Source organism: Chrysemys picta, chromosome 2 (assembly GCF_011386835.1).
Source record: "Chrysemys picta bellii isolate R12L10 chromosome 2, ASM1138683v2, whole genome shotgun sequence".
NCBI lineage: Eukaryota > Metazoa > Chordata > Testudines > Emydidae > Chrysemys > Chrysemys picta.
Window position 1 is genome coordinate 102,147,420 of NC_088792.1, and position 15,561 is coordinate 102,162,980.

The 15,561-nt window shown below is 42.2% G+C and overlaps 1 protein-coding gene across 4 annotated transcripts in view; it reads left to right on the forward strand.

Moving 5' to 3' along the window:
* The window catches only part of CNTNAP2 (contactin associated protein 2), a 1,641,691-nt gene that overhangs the window by 1,383,854 nt on the left and 242,276 nt on the right, over positions 1-15,561 (forward strand). For all 4 annotated transcript variants that reach the window (XM_008179187.4, XM_065583877.1, XM_042842751.2 and 1 more), the window contains one exon: positions 8,958-9,085. In XM_008179187.4, the coding sequence (XP_008177409.1) occupies positions 8,958-9,085 (128 nt within the window). The remainder of the gene's footprint in view (positions 1-8,957; positions 9,086-15,561) is intronic.

The window sequence follows — 15,561 nt, forward strand, 5'->3', positions numbered from 1 at the left end:
GCAGTGACTGGGAAGCTAACATGGTCCATTCTGTAACAAGCCTTTTCTGCTCTCCTTTCCCTATGGGACCTTAATTTGCCTTAATTCTGTCCCACATGCAAAGCACCAGAACTGAGGCACAGACCGAGAGGAGAAAGCAGACAAATGTTGGGGATCAACCCCACTGTGGTGGACCTTCTCATCTGACTAATCTAGATGTGCAGTTGAGAAAGGATGAGGGTCTCATAATCCCTGAGGAAAGTGGCACCAAGAGTTCTTCTGGATTTCGCTATGGGAGAACTCCAAAGAACAAAGAGCTCTATGAAAAGGCCATGCTGTCTAGCCCTCCATCTTTTGCCATGTGGAAGAGGACACTGAGGAGATTGTCAGGGAATCCTGAGCAAGCCATATTTTTTCCCACCCTTCGGTGAGCATCGTTGTTGGAAGGAATGCCATGCCAGAGGTGGGGGAGGAGCGAGGACGCGACATGCGGAGTACAGGGGGAGGGCGGGGTGAAGAAGAGGCGGGTTAAGGGTGGGGGCTTGAGGGAAGGGGTGGAGTGGGCGAGCCGAGGTTGAGTCCCCCGCCCCTGGTGCTTGCAGAGTAGGGGAAGCTGCCGCTGCTGCTGCGCAACGTGCTTCTCCTAGCCTACAGCACCTTCAGCCTCCTTGCCTGCCAGTGCCAGTGGGCTGTGCCTGTGTGGGGTAAGGCGGGACACCTCCCAACTATAGTACTGTACTGCATGGCAAAAAAAAATGTCCATGGAACCTAATCCCCCCATTTACATTCATTCTTATGGGGAAATTGGATTACCTTAACATCGTTTCACTTAAAGTTGCATTTTTCAGGAACATAACTACAACGTTAAGTGAGGAGTTACTTTAGTAGTATGCATTTTATTACTGAATTTATGAATAATATACTGTGTAGTTCATCAGGAATTCATTTTCTAATCACAATTAAAGTGACTAAACCTCAAAAGGATGTTTATAATAATTTAAATTCTCCTGGATTTAATTAAGGGAGTTAGTGTTATGGGATTATAATGAGATTGGACAAGTGTCCAAGGAGGAAAATTTATTTTCTAATGTAATTTTAAAGCTTTTGCAGCTTTAAGTCCAGGGGAGAGAGCAAGACCATGGGAGAAGGGAAAGAAGCATAACTAAATCTCAAGCCCAGAGGTAAAACATGAACTATGCCTGCTTTGGTGTAGTTGATTTATACTGGTCAGTTTGGAAGGAGAGAACTTTAACTTCTTAACTGTAACGTAACAGAGATGTGCTCCAATATTCTGTGCAACTAAACTCCATAATGGGTGATATTGAGAACCCTCACATTGTCTGCCTGGATTATAACTGATACATCATTTTCCTCATGGGACTATTTGTGTGCATCATGCTTTTCATTTTGAGACCATTTAACCTGTTCACTCACTCAACTTTATAGCAGAGTTTACATTTACACACAGTGTAGCCAATGGCTGAATTTAATCTTTGATTTAATAGATTTTTAAAGAAAATATCATACAGTGAATGGACTTGTATATGTCCCATATGGGTGCTGGAGCCTATTCAGATGTCTGATTCTTTCTGAGGTGTGAGAGGAGAAAGGGAAAGACAGGAAATTAGTGAGAAACCCTCACTCCGGAACAGCCAACTCATGAGGAAATTTAAGGTTTCAGCCAATAAGTGTCATGGGGTACCTGAATTCAGAATAAAGGCAGACCTCAGGACATGAGTGAGTTTGGACAATTTTTATATATTCTATATATAATATGTGTTAAACTAAAAAGTTGACTATATCAAAACCTCCAGAAAGTTTCCTTTAAATTTAGAATACAGGTTTGGGTCAATTTGGGTCTTTTATCCAAGCCTGTTTGCTTAGCCCTCTTTTTAATCCTGTTCATTACAGCATACCTATCAGCAATTAAATAGCTCCCAGATTATCAAGACTGCTGCCAGAATTCTATAGTTCATTAGATTCTCTGTAATGCTAGCTCTGACATTAGCATCTCAAATTTAAATAGAGTACTTGCCGACTATTTTTTGGAAGAAAACAAATAATATTTGGCACGTCTGTACCTTCTTAAAGCTTTTTTTTTTTACATTTACATTTACAAATATCCATTTAACTAAGCCTCACTACACCCCTATAAAGTAGATTATGGAAATACAAAGATCACTATGCAGGTACTATACTAGCCCATTAAAAAGTTAGGTCTAGTAGCAGATGGACAACAAGGAAATTTTGCACTTTGCATGTTTGTATTTTTTAGACCCTAATTAAGTAAAAAAAAAAAAAAAAAGTTCAGCTCTGATGCTTCAGTTCAGCAAACCAGTAGACATACTTAAGTCTATTCCTATTTAGTAAATCACTTAAGCACACTCTCAACATTAAGCACATGCCTAAAGTGCTTTGTTGCATAGGAATGAACTGTTGAATCAGAGCTTAAGTGGGATGTAATGCCTTTATTGGCATCTAACAAAAATGAAGATAAGAAATGAATCCTGTTTATTTCAAATAAATAAGGCCTGTTTATTTCAAATAAACAGATAAGCAAATTAATAGCAATACAGAATCTTAACATTAATTTGAATGTCATTTGTTTATGTATACATAATGCATGTTTTTTTACATACAATATTACAAGTAAAGAACTGATCATAATCAAAACAATAATAATAAATCTTACAGTAATATAGACCCTTTTCATTCGGTAGTACCCTGCAGCTCTTTACAAACAGTATATATATTGTAATGGAAATTAGAAATATTAACATTTTACTGAGATTTCATCAATATCTCATGATAATTACAGGATTTGATGAGATTCATTTAGTCGTCGTTAACTTTTAACAGGCATATGACACACTCTGTATTCAATCCTTATTCTTAGGTGGATTTTCTTTAGTGAGGGAAACCTTTTGCACCATCTTAATGTGCAAGATCTTTAAAGAGCTGTGGGAGCATTATCCCATCTAGGAGCAGAGTGTTCCTGATATAGTGTAAATTCAACTATTATAGTTAGTCTTTGGTTTAGAAAGTTTTTGACTTCATCAAGCAAAATGTATGTCACTTCTACTCACACACACCACATAAAAGAGAAGTTGAGTGCACATACTAAATTCCAGTTAAGTGCACATACTAAATTCCAGGTACTAAGTATATTGAAGTACCAGTCAGTTCTCTATTTATCTGTCTTAGGCCATGTCTGCACTACCAACTTTGGTTTACACAAGTTATGTTGATGTATATTGCTCATGCACATGCAAAGTTGGATGACTGTATCAGCACTGCAAGTAATCACAAGAAGTGCTTGTGTCAGTGCACAGTATGGTGCACCAGTGTGCCATGCACTGCCCTTTGGCACAATACCTTTGGGGGAATTTTTTGCAATGCGTTGTGAGGCATACACAAGTTATACAGGGAGGCTGGAACAAGATTCGTCCCATCATGTAACTTTCTCCATCCCATAATGCCATCCCTAGCCCATAATTTTCATGCCCTTTAAAAAAAAATCCCAGAAATCTGCGCAGTACTTTTTACTGTTCGCCATCTCTGACGGAAGAATGGAGCCCATGCAGCTCTGCACTATTCTCGTAAATATTGTAAACACGGGACAAATGATCCGAAGCTATTTGTAGAGTGGCAGTAGGCACCGCAACAAGGGGGATATGACAGTTTTTTGGGGGACAAATTACTAAAGGGCATAGTGAAAAATAATTCAAGGTTGTTGGTGGCGCTCATGCAGTAGCCGCAGAAGGTGGAACACTCTTCTGGGACTGAGAAATAAGCACTGACAGGTGAAATCACATAGTGCAGGTTTGGGGCAACGAGCGGTGACTGCAGAACTTTCAGATGCAAAAGACCACATTCCTGGATCTGTGCATCAAGCTTGCACCAGCCTTCCAATGCACGGACACCAGAATGAGAGCTAGCTTGACAGTTGAGAAGCTAGTGGTGATCGGACTATGGAAGTTTACAACACCAAATTGCTACCAGTCAGTGGGAAATCATTTTGGAATTGGAAAATCTACAGTGGGGGCCACTGTTATACAAGTATGTAGGGGCATTAATCCTATCCTACTATATAGGACTGTGACTCTCGGCAATGTGCAGGATATTGGGGGTGGATTTGCTGCTGTGGGGTTCCTGAACAGTGGTGGGGCAATAGAAGACATTCAGGACTGTTCAGGAAGCTGCAAACATGGATGTTTTTCCTGACAATGTTGAAATGTCAGTAGTGATCTTGGGGGACCAGCCTACCCTGTACTCCCCTGGCTTATGAAACCATAAGTTACCTTACAGATCCAAGGAAAGATTGAACTACCAGCTCAGCAGGTGCAGAATGACAGTTGAACATGCTTTCAGTAGATTGAAAGGGATGCTCGTGGTGTTTACTCACTAGATTAGATCTCAGTGAGAAAAATATCCCAATGGTTATAGCTGCCTGCTGTGTCCTGCATAATATATGTGAGGCAAAGAGGGAAAAGTTGCCACCAGGGTGGAGGACAGATGTGGAGCAGCTCTCTTCTGACTCTGAACAGACAGACACAAGGGTCATTAGAAGAGCTCAATGCAGAGCTGAGGGAAGCCTTAGAAGAGCATTTTGACAGTAATCCATAGTAATGTGATGGGATAGACTGTGCTCTACCTGGCCCTGAAATTTTGGGTGGTGTTAGAATTATGTAGTGCTTGGTGTAATAGCACTGAACACTGGCACTATTTTCCAGCACTGGTGATTTTAGTTGATATCTCATTTCTGAGAGTCACAAAGGCATAGAGGACACAGCTGCTGCTGGCATTCTGAAGCCACCCAGGCCTATATGCCGCTAGCCTCTTTACTGCAATGGTGTCTGCCAAAGTCATCAGAGTGGCATGGGAAAGTGTCCTACCGTGGAGGAAGAATAAGGCTGTCATCCTAGAAATCTTTGGGGGAGGATTGCAGATTACCTCCATGGAAGTTTCATTGAGATCTCCCAGGAGGATACAAGGGACATCCCTGTGTGCATAAACAAACAGCTCCACAAGCTTCTCACCACTCTCACTTAGCCCTACAGGGAATGAACAACAGATAACTCTACCTTTGTTTGTTGTATCTCTACCTCTTCTCATAGGAATAAACCAGTGGAAAGCAGATACCTGTGTCCTGCTAAGTTGGGGTTGGACCAGGGTGCCATCTTCACATTTAAACATTCTAAGGTAGAATGCATGCACACAGTTACCTGAGATTCCTTCCCCTGGATCGGGGTCAGCCGTGCTCGGCTGGCAGGAATGCCTAGACTGTGGTGGAGTCATGAAAAGATCCTGGCTCACAGCATAGTTGGACCCCTCCCACTGGATGTCTCTCCTCCTAGCTGTTCATGGCAGGGGTCTCTGTCTCAGGTTCCACGAGGCTATCCACGGCGGTCTTCAGGGTGCTGGTGGAGTCTCCACCAAGTAGGGCATGCTGCTCATTGTTCAAGTGGTAGGTCTGCAACTTGGCACCAGATCTGCTGGCCTCCCTGTCCTTGTGGTATTCCTACTGTAGTACCTTTGTTTTCATGTGGCACTGCTGCTGATCCCTGTTGTACCCCTTCATCTGCGTCCCCTAGGCAATCTTTTCATAGATGTCTACGTTTCTATGTCTGGTCCATAGCTGTGCCTGCACACCCTCTTCTCCCCATAGGCCCAGGAGATCCAATAACTCCTGTCTACTCCAGGCAGGAGCACATCAGAAATGTAGCCAGCATCATGGTTTGGGCAGTTGCACACAAGGAAGAGCCACAAGATGAGGTCATTAAGCTGGGCAATCAGGAAAAGGTATTTCAAAAATATGCAGGGTCTGGGATGGCTTCCAGTGTCTGTGACTCCTGGCCAGTGGAGGTCATAATTGTGATCAGAGGAGTCACTGTTGAGCATTGTGGGACAGTGGCTGGAGGACTATTAGGGTTGACATAGATCACATAGTGTCTACATTCTTACTGTGTCAACCACAGTATATCAGCCATGGCTCAATTCTGTTCAGAGTGTCACCGTAATGGGGTGCTTTCGTCAGCAGTAGACCAATGTGAGTTTGTACGCTCATGCACAAATAAATCAGTGCAAGGTGATTTAAGTCAAAGTAACTCTGTAGTGTAGTCCAGGCCTTCGGTACTTACATGGCCCCCATTGTTGTGGTATCTGAGCACCTCACAATCTCTAATGAGTTTATCCTTACAACACACCATGTGAGGCAGGGAAGTACTATTATCCCCATTTTACAGATGGTGAACTGAGGCATAAAATGACTACGGGAATTGGCCAAAGTCACAAAGGAAGGCTGTGGCAAAGAAGCAACTGGAACTCATTTCTTCCAAATCCTAGGCTAAAAGTCTAACCACTGAATTATTCTTCCTCTCACAGGAGAGGAAGTTTCCTACCATGGTGACAAACAGCCAATTATCAGAAAACAAAGCAAGAGCACTACTGGAAGAAACTATGTAACACTTAGGTTTATTTTCACAGCAATGGCTCTAAAGTTACCAAAGAATATCGCAGTATTTTGTGTTAATTCCATAAATAAATCATTAATAATGAGTATCAGTAACATTAGTAAAGGGGTGGGGGGAACCATCACTGGTCATTTTCATTCCATGGAAAGGAGGTGGCAAATATGGCTGGTAGAGGTTTGAAAGATCACTGGCCCCATTATTTGTTGCTGAAAATAATGTTGGAGGGGTGGGATGGAGTGCCATGGATGTAGTGTTTTTTTTTTCACCATGCTCTAAAGAAATGTTATACTTTTAATAGTTACCTCTGATTTGAAGGTCTTTTTGAAATAGTGACATTCAACAGAGAAAAACAATTTCAGAGGAAAATTTTAGGAAGAGTAAAGTGACAACCTACATTTAATTTCTGTTACAGAGGCTAGGGTCCCATAGATGTGGCATCAGGCCGGGGATCAGGGAGCCTGGAATTATAATCTTGGCTTTGTTATTCACTCATTTTGTTACCATGAGCAAATCACTTAACCTTCCTGCACTTCTGTTTCCTATCTGTAAACAGAAGAAAATGATACTCTCCCGCCTTCATAAAGGATTTTGAAATCTATATTTTGAAAATCCCTGTATACGTGTTTGTTATTATTTAGCAGAATCTGCAGAAGCAGCTCACTTAGACACAAAGGATATGAGAGGTCCTTCTCTCCGTTCTTTGTCTCCTGGCAGTCTCCTCTGGCAGCATCTAGAAGGGGCTATGGCCAACCATACTTAGTTAATGGTCTCAGCCTCTTGGAACTGCTGAAGGATGGAAAAATAAAGGATTCTGAGATAAAGGTGGGAACTCTGAAATGGAAAGAACATAATGATTTAAGAAAATAGTCATCCAGTGTTTTCAGAAAACATTTAACTTTCTCAAATATGTAATAAATAAATCTCTAATTACTCTCTTAATCACAGAGAGCAGACACAAATTCCAACGAGCTGTCATTCTAAAATGATAGTTATTTTCTTAATTACTTTAATTGCTTTTCTTTTAAAGGAGCTTTTATCTTCCATCGCTTCAGAAGGACTCAATAGCTGATGTGACTGAAGACAGTATATTAGTGTTACTGAGACAGTATATTAGTGTTACTGAGAAACTCTCATTTTTACTGGATCACGCAAATGCCTCTGCTCTGCCTCCTCGATAATAGGAATCTAATATTACAGGGTCATAAAGTCATTGAAAATAGCAGTGGAAAAGGCTTTCAGAGCATGTTGTCTATCCCAAAACACAATTGCTCCCTACAGTATATTACTCAGTATATTTTCTTGGGCTTTAAAATCATCCTTAGTATTGTGTTCTCGTTGAGCAAAGGAACTGATTTGTAAAGAAGAAAGTTGGAAAGTCTGTGGTTACTATTAATTGCTGATTTACTGGAGCACTTAGAAAGGTGCTGTAAAAAAAAGAGGAAGATGTGTATCTTCTCTTCTTGGGTTATGCAGCTTGGACAACTATTAGGTTGTTTTGTTTTGCTTCCTCTTATTTTTTTCATGTATATAACAGTAGGGTCTCACTAATATTTGTAAAAAGAAGAACAGGAGTACTTGTGGCACCTTAGAGACTAACAAATTTATTAGAGCATAAGCTTTTGTGGACTACAGCCCACTTCTTCGGATGCATCCGAAGAAGTGGGCTGTAGTCCACGAAAGCTTATGCTCTAATAAATTTGTTAGTCTCTAAGGTGCCACAAGTACTCCTGTTCTTCTTTTTGCGGATACAGACTAACACGGCTGCTACTCTGAAACTAATATTTGTAAAATTCAAAGCTGCATTATCTTTCACATCCTAGGAGATGCATGGCTGTTCTTAGCTTCCCTTTCTGTTTGCTTCTGACAAAAAATGGTTCAAGGGAAGAGAGAAGATGTGGCTGGTTAAGTTATTGTTTTCTGTTTTAAAGGAACAGCACAATTGCTGTTCTAATGCTTTCATTTTAGGCACCCGATCTAAAACATGAATCAGTTCTCACTTCACATAAGTGTTGAGGTATATTGGTGAAGTGAATGTAGGTCTCTGTCCATCTGTATTATATACTGGGGGTGGTCAGAAGACTTTAGCTCTTAATTCTTTATCTTTAGTCCAAAGCTGGGGCCAAAAAAGATATGTCTTTAGGAGATGTTGGAAAGCTCCTCTCCATTCAAAGCAAACAAGCTAAACAATCAACAAAGTACGATTGCTCAAGTACGTATGGGCTGTGGTCAGTTGCAAACAAAAAATCCAATGAAACTATTTTGGAGAGATTTTCTTGGATGAAATGAATATCTCTGCTTTACAAAAATACATATGATTATATTAATATAAGGTATTTAATCAAATAGATAGGATTAACAACATAGCTTAAAGGGTAACATTATTGTATTGATTTAATTATTGCTTTTCAGGGATATTTATTCTTGTGGTGATTCGTTCATTGTCAGGGAATAAAATCTTTGTAAATATTTCACTTGTTGTGTTGTTTCTCTTTTTCTCTGTCTCAGGAGAAAAGACGCTGGGCTCTTGTCTTACAAAGAACATCTACCAGTGAGTCAAGTGGTGGTTGGAGATATTGACCGATCTGGATCAGAATCCAAGTTAACTGTGGGTCCTGTGCGCTGTCAAGGAGACCGTAAGTTTGCTGTTTTTTTTCATTGCTGTTGCTCCTGGTTAGCTTATAGCACTGTTGGAACATAGGAAAACTTTGATTGTCTCCTCATCTAAGCTCATGCAAGTTACGTTTTGCTCACAGCCACTTCCTAGCAGAGTCTAAGATGTGCAAAGAAAGGGAAAGAAATGAATAAAACCACCAATACAAAGGGCTCCGCTTTGGATCTAAAATGTGGGCGTTCATTTTTCTTGCATGGTAAATGAGGCATCTTTGACTACCCAGCTAAGTTTATGATGATATAAACAGTAATACAAATAGCATAAGAGCAGCACTCAACAGCTGTGATGCTGCTGAGTGCTGCTGTTAATGCCATTAGCATTGCTATTTATATCACCATAAACTAGGTTTATAGAGATATAAATAGTAGCATTATGGCTAAATGCATCCTTGTAAACTCAGGTTATAGCTGTGTAAAGTTTGACATTACTGCTATCAAGTATCATCCTCATCAGAGCTCAATGTTGACTTGTAAACTAGGGATAGTTATCTGTAGCAGTTTCTAGTTTTAAACTTGTGCACTGGAGAGGGGATACATACCTTCCAGTTTGGTCTGTAGGAGGTGCAATATCAGAGTTATAAAGATTAAAGTGTATGTTTTTTGTAGTAAATGATGGTAGGTGATTTCAAAATGAAAGAAAAGGAGTGAATTTGACCTAGCCTTTATTTTCATTCATAAATATGGCTGGCAGGATGGTTCTTTGTGTTACTATCAGATGCATTTAGTCTGCTTTTCTGTTACAGAAATTAGAAAAATTCTCCTAATTTTCTTTCTGTTTTCTGTTCATGTATTTGATTAATATTGTGTACCAACTTATTTCATGGGATGCTTGCAAATTGTTCACAGAAACTGATTTCTGTTTATTATTTGTGGTGTGTGACTGATCACCTGAGTCAGAAGTTACACTTTCTGTTCCCTAATTTAGATGACTGACATTTTTATACAAGATTTTACAAATTATGAATAGGAAATAAGGAATAGCAAATATTTTTTCATCCATACATACCCTTCTTCATATGTTTCACGGGTATCAGTATGAATAGAAATCTATATTAATTCAGCCGTTCTCAAACATTAGTGTGAACAAAACCGCATTTGCTCAAATGTTCGCGAATAGCAAATAATAGGGGTTAGCGGAACACAGTTAAATCCAACAGCTATTTGGGAAATGAATGAATTCCTAACAGTCTATTTGCATTGTATTCAGTCTGCTGTTTGAGTTATGCTGCCAAGTTTTGTGAAGCCATAAATCCTATCCTGTGAATAATTTTGTATTTATTTCCATGGCCCTGAATTCACCCTGAATTCCTGGCCAACCCCCATCCCCTGTGCATTCTCCCTTGGATTCTGGAGCCTTCTTCATTCCCTACCCTGTCAAACTTGCTGCTGTATCGCAGGCCAGGGCTGGGTGAAGAGGTCTCTTTCTATCCCACAAGTACCTCATTGAGGATCATGAACTCTGTGTGGGCTGCACTGAAATCCTTTAAGGAAAAGAGATCTAGGCTGGGAAATTCAGCAGGCTTTGAGCCATTTTCATTTTCAACAACCCATCTGGGATTGGACTTGCTCAGCTGGGCAAAGGCTGGAGTATCATTTAAATGGTTTTTGGAAAAGAAAATTTCCCAGACCCTTCAGGGCAAAGCTATGTCCTGTCCATCTGGCTGGTCCAGCCTTGTTGGTGGGCAAAGACAACCCATACCTGCCAATAGCGGAGAGGCAGAGTGAGTGCAGTGATGTCAGCAGATGGTATTGCGCATGCTCACTCCAAGCCAAGCAGCAAATCTGGGGGGGATGCATGACCCCACATGACCCCTCTCCCCCCCCAGGCATCACCTCTGTTGGTGGGAACCATTTTGAATGTGAATTGCTGAAAATGATTTCAGAACATGGTCAGGGTGCCCATGTATATGGGGTCATAAATTACACAGTATTGTGTATTCCTCATGAAAACATCATTCTCTGTACTAGTCCTTTTATCACATACCCCTGATATAGCACTGGGTGGCGGCTATTCTCCCTTTTGCTACCATGCAATGCTAATGCTGCATTATTGCAGGCTAAAGTCTGTCCCTGCTGCCCAGAGCCTCCTAGCACCCCTCCCCTCCATGATGGTGCTAGGGGAACAACTGGAGCTGCACAGGATGGCTGATGCAGAAGAGGCCATTCATGGCTTTTACAGAATGTCAGTTACACAAGCACCAAGCCGGGGATCTTTTGTTTTCCTCGCTTCCTTTTTTATTTATTTCTGTATTTAACTGTGCGGGGAGAGGTTGGGGCTTGGAGGGATGGAATGATCTGTCAGGAATGGTGACACAGATTGCCTTGGGGCTCCTGTGCATGGGACAGGGCTGTCTAAGGGGCAGTTTGTTTATTTTCTAATAGAACTAACAAGACTTGCCCCTTTTACATTGATGGTCCCGTGTGCGAGACATTGGGATTCAGGATGTCTGTATTCATATTCCAAGCTCTTTCACAAAGTTACTTTGTGACCTTAGTCAAGTCATTTAATCTCTCTGTGCCTCACTTCCTCATCTGTAAAAGGATACTTCCCTTCTCTGTCCATTTTGAATGTAAACTCTTTGTAGCAAAGACCGTTTCTTACTAAGTGTTTGTACAATGCCCATGTGACAGGGGACACTCACCTCTTGTGAGCACCTCCTGTCAATCAACAGCAAACCTGCACACAAACTCTTTCTCTTTCTCTTTCCGGTGCCCCCTGTCAGTGGTTAACCTTGTCATGGGGGTCTTCACTGGCCCAGCTCTCCAGCTAAGTCACACAGTCAAACTCATGACTTCCGGAACCGCTTCCGGGGTAAAAAAAGGTCCAACAGGGCCTATCACAGTGCCCTTGTCAGTATCTGTCTCTGCAGCCCTGTCTCTGGGCTCAGTTCTCAGCCCCTTCTGGGCTAGCTTTAAGTCTGTATTTTCCCTGGCATAGAGCAGTGCCCCCCGGGCTTTCTCACTGGAGCCTCTTCAAGTCCTGTCCTTCACTTGGGCCTCTAAACAAGTCTTATCCCCTTCTCAAGGCTTAGGCCACCTTGCCAGTGGCCAGTGAGGGGACCCGGGCCCTCCTACTATTCCAGGTCCCAACCCAGGGACCCTACAAATAGAAACCATGTGCTGCTTCCTTTAATATTTGCTACTGCTATTCTCTGGGTTACTTCCCATGTAGACCCTTCCTCTTCACCCTTACCTCAGGGCTGAAGTTCTTCCTCACCGAATGCCAATGTCACCAGAACCTGTCTTCTGGCTCTCCCTTGAGCTTCAGCAACCAGCAAGGGGCACCTTCATAGCTCCACTGGTCCCCCCCCAGGAATTGATTTGCTTAGGCCATGCAGCTCCTTTTAACCTTCACAGGAGGCAAGTGCCACCTTCACAGGAGGCACCCAGAGGGCCTTATCCTAGATCCAGCATCCCCGTATCATCTGCCACCTACCCCAACCTCAGGCTGGCTTTCCAGCACCTGTTCCTCCACGTCCCCAGTTGCAACCCCTAAAACTTCACCCAGGTCCTGTCCTGTAGGAGTGGAACTGGGCATAGATGCACCTGGAAGCTGTGAGGGAGCAGGCTACAGAGCTGCTCTTCTGGGTGTGGGGGAAGGGTTGAGGGATGAGCTGCCATCTCAAGCCAGGGTGTTGCAGAAAGATTGCAGCCCTCAAAGGGCCACTGGAGGCCCAAAAGCATCTCAATGACAAATACTTTCAAGAGCAGGCAGGGTACCTAAAGTGAAAACAGTCTGTCCTTAGCCCCGTATATGGAGGGAGATGGTTCTAGCCCCACAAAGCTGGTTTAATAGATTCAGGTTAGATGGTCCCCTCCTTAGTATTTGTTTGTGTTGATTTTTTTAAAAAAGGCCTGTTGTTACTTGGGACCTAGAACACCATGTCTAACACCTGCATGCATTCTGTACTGTTTAGGGCCTGCCACGCACAACAATGGTGCCATGTGGCTCCTTTAGCTTCCTGCCTCCCTCCTTCTATCAGGGTCTCCTTCCTGCTCCCTGAAGTTGCATGATAATGCTGCTGGCTCCCAACCGTGCACACAGTATACGCATGAGTGTGTTATATTATTGGCGCCCACAACTCAAGAATTGTGCATCATCTCCTCCTACTTTGGTGTGTCCCTGATGAGCGCTCCTTTGTTGGGTTCCTAAAGACAATTTGAAGGAAATGTTCTGGAGTTGGTTTCTCATTTTAAACAAATGCTTATTTTATTTAGAAAACAACAAATGGGAAATTTTATACATAACTTCTACTTTTGATTTGTAGGCTAGGTCACCATTACAGTGCTGGTGATCCAAAACTTTCCCTGTACTCCCCCTTCTCCGCCCAACACTCCATGCCTATATCCACTCAACTGCTCTGTGTCTCCAACACTGAACCTAGTAACAGACTAGATGTGAGAGCTATTCTGAAAAATCTGTGTACCATTGCACTGTGACAGGTACACACACAAATATCAAAAAAAAATTAATCTAGTGGGGCCACACCCATAGGCTGTTTTCACATTATTAGCCAAGCAATGTGAGGTCTAACACACAAGTCAGTGACAGTTCTAAATATGGATTTAGGAGCCTAACAGTAGGCACCCATGTCTGAACATGTTGGTAAGGGTTTCTCTAAAGAGACGTGCCATAAAAGCAGTATGTGTATTGCCAAAATACCTAACTACTATAGTCTTGGATCGCTAATGTAAGGTAAGGAACATTGGGAATGCAAAATGTTTTATTGCACAGTTTAATTGCTCTTTTGTTCCAAATGTAGATAGTTTTGAGACTTTTCCTTCAGAAAGGGAGGCTTATCCTTAATCACATTAGTGATTATTTCCTGTTCTCCTGATTCATGGCCCATTAGAGACTGCTTTGGGCAAGCTTGGACTGTGGATGTCACATCCCATAAACCTGTGACTGAGAAAAACACTGTACTTCCTTGCACTTCAGGTCTGTGAAAACATGCCCCCCCAAACTTGCTACTCCATGAAAATATGCTCATTATTTCTAAATAGTTATGCAGAATATTTTTTGTTGGAGGGATCTTTTGGGGGGATTCTTATAGAATCTTGTTAATTAGCTTAATAAATTATGCTGAAAAACATTCTGAAACTTTGCTGGGCATGATTCTTCAACCTTGTATTGCAAGGTAACTTCTTCCTCTTTGACTTCCTCTTTGACTCTTTGACTCTGAGTCACAAAACTAAATCTACAATATAAAAGTAGCCAACAGAAGGCTCTCCTCTTCTCTAAGGATGTCCTTATTCTCCTAAAAGCCAGCAATGCTCCACCCAGCTAATGCTCAAGGCTTTATAGATTCATCTGGTCTCTGTGGCAATAACCCCATGGATCTTGCCCAGGATGTATCCTGTACATTGGATAAGATATTCAGTCTCTGTCTTTTTCCATTGTGTCATCTCAGTGTTGCAGAATATTTTCTAAATATTGCATTGGGCCTTTTGAGTGGCAGACTTAGAGCAGGCTTACCCAGTTTTTAGCGAAACAGGTGGACTCTGCTCAATGTGAGTCCGGCACTATACCACATTCAAACTTTAAGCAAGCACTTTAAGGTGTGACCAAAAGTATTGTTCTCGAGTTGTTCTATTAGGTGTATTGTGCTAATGTTGTAGCAATGAAAAGTAATTGATACACATTCTTTGGTCCATCTAAGCTGCACTCAACACAGCCATGGGAGAGAGGAAAGCAAAGTGGTTCTGTGTAATCTTTGCATTCCCCCAGTCTTGATGGCAGAAAGGGACTGTTCTAAATTGTGCCCAGTTGCCTATGGAGCCAAGGATTATTGTAGGGAAGCAACATTCTATTCACACTTCTTTCTCCAAAGGAATGTCCACTACACCAGGGGCAGGAAGACGGGTGGTGACTCTGCATCATCTGTGAATTCCCACTACCTTTGGGGTATCCTCAGGAGACCAATTAAACTGTTTATACAGACTCTTCATTAGCAGAATTGCAGTAATATAGCGGGGACGCCTATTGTGGTGGGCACTGTATAAACACATAACAAAAAGACAGTCCCTGCCCAGTCTCTTTCTGCTGCTGGAGTGGTGCAAAGGGACTGCAGCAAGTGTGAGAAGGCACACTGCCAGAGCCTTTCACTGTGATGGAGAAAGGCTCTGGCAGCCACTGCCGGAGCCCTTTACTACTGCCTCCCCTCTGCTAGAACCTTCACTACAGGAGAGAAAGGCTCTGGCGGCAGGGAGGCAGCAGGACACTACAATGCTAAAAGTAGCAGATATGGGAGGGACTGCTTGGGCATTGAGAGAGCCATGTAGTATAAATACCCTATGGTTCAGATGTGTTGGGCACTCTGCTCTATCTACTCTCCTAAGCTGTGCCTTACTGTCTACACTGCTATTTATACCTTGGTAGCTGGGCATGCAATGTCTGTACTCTATAAGCTGTCATAAATGTTACTTTTGGAGGGAATTT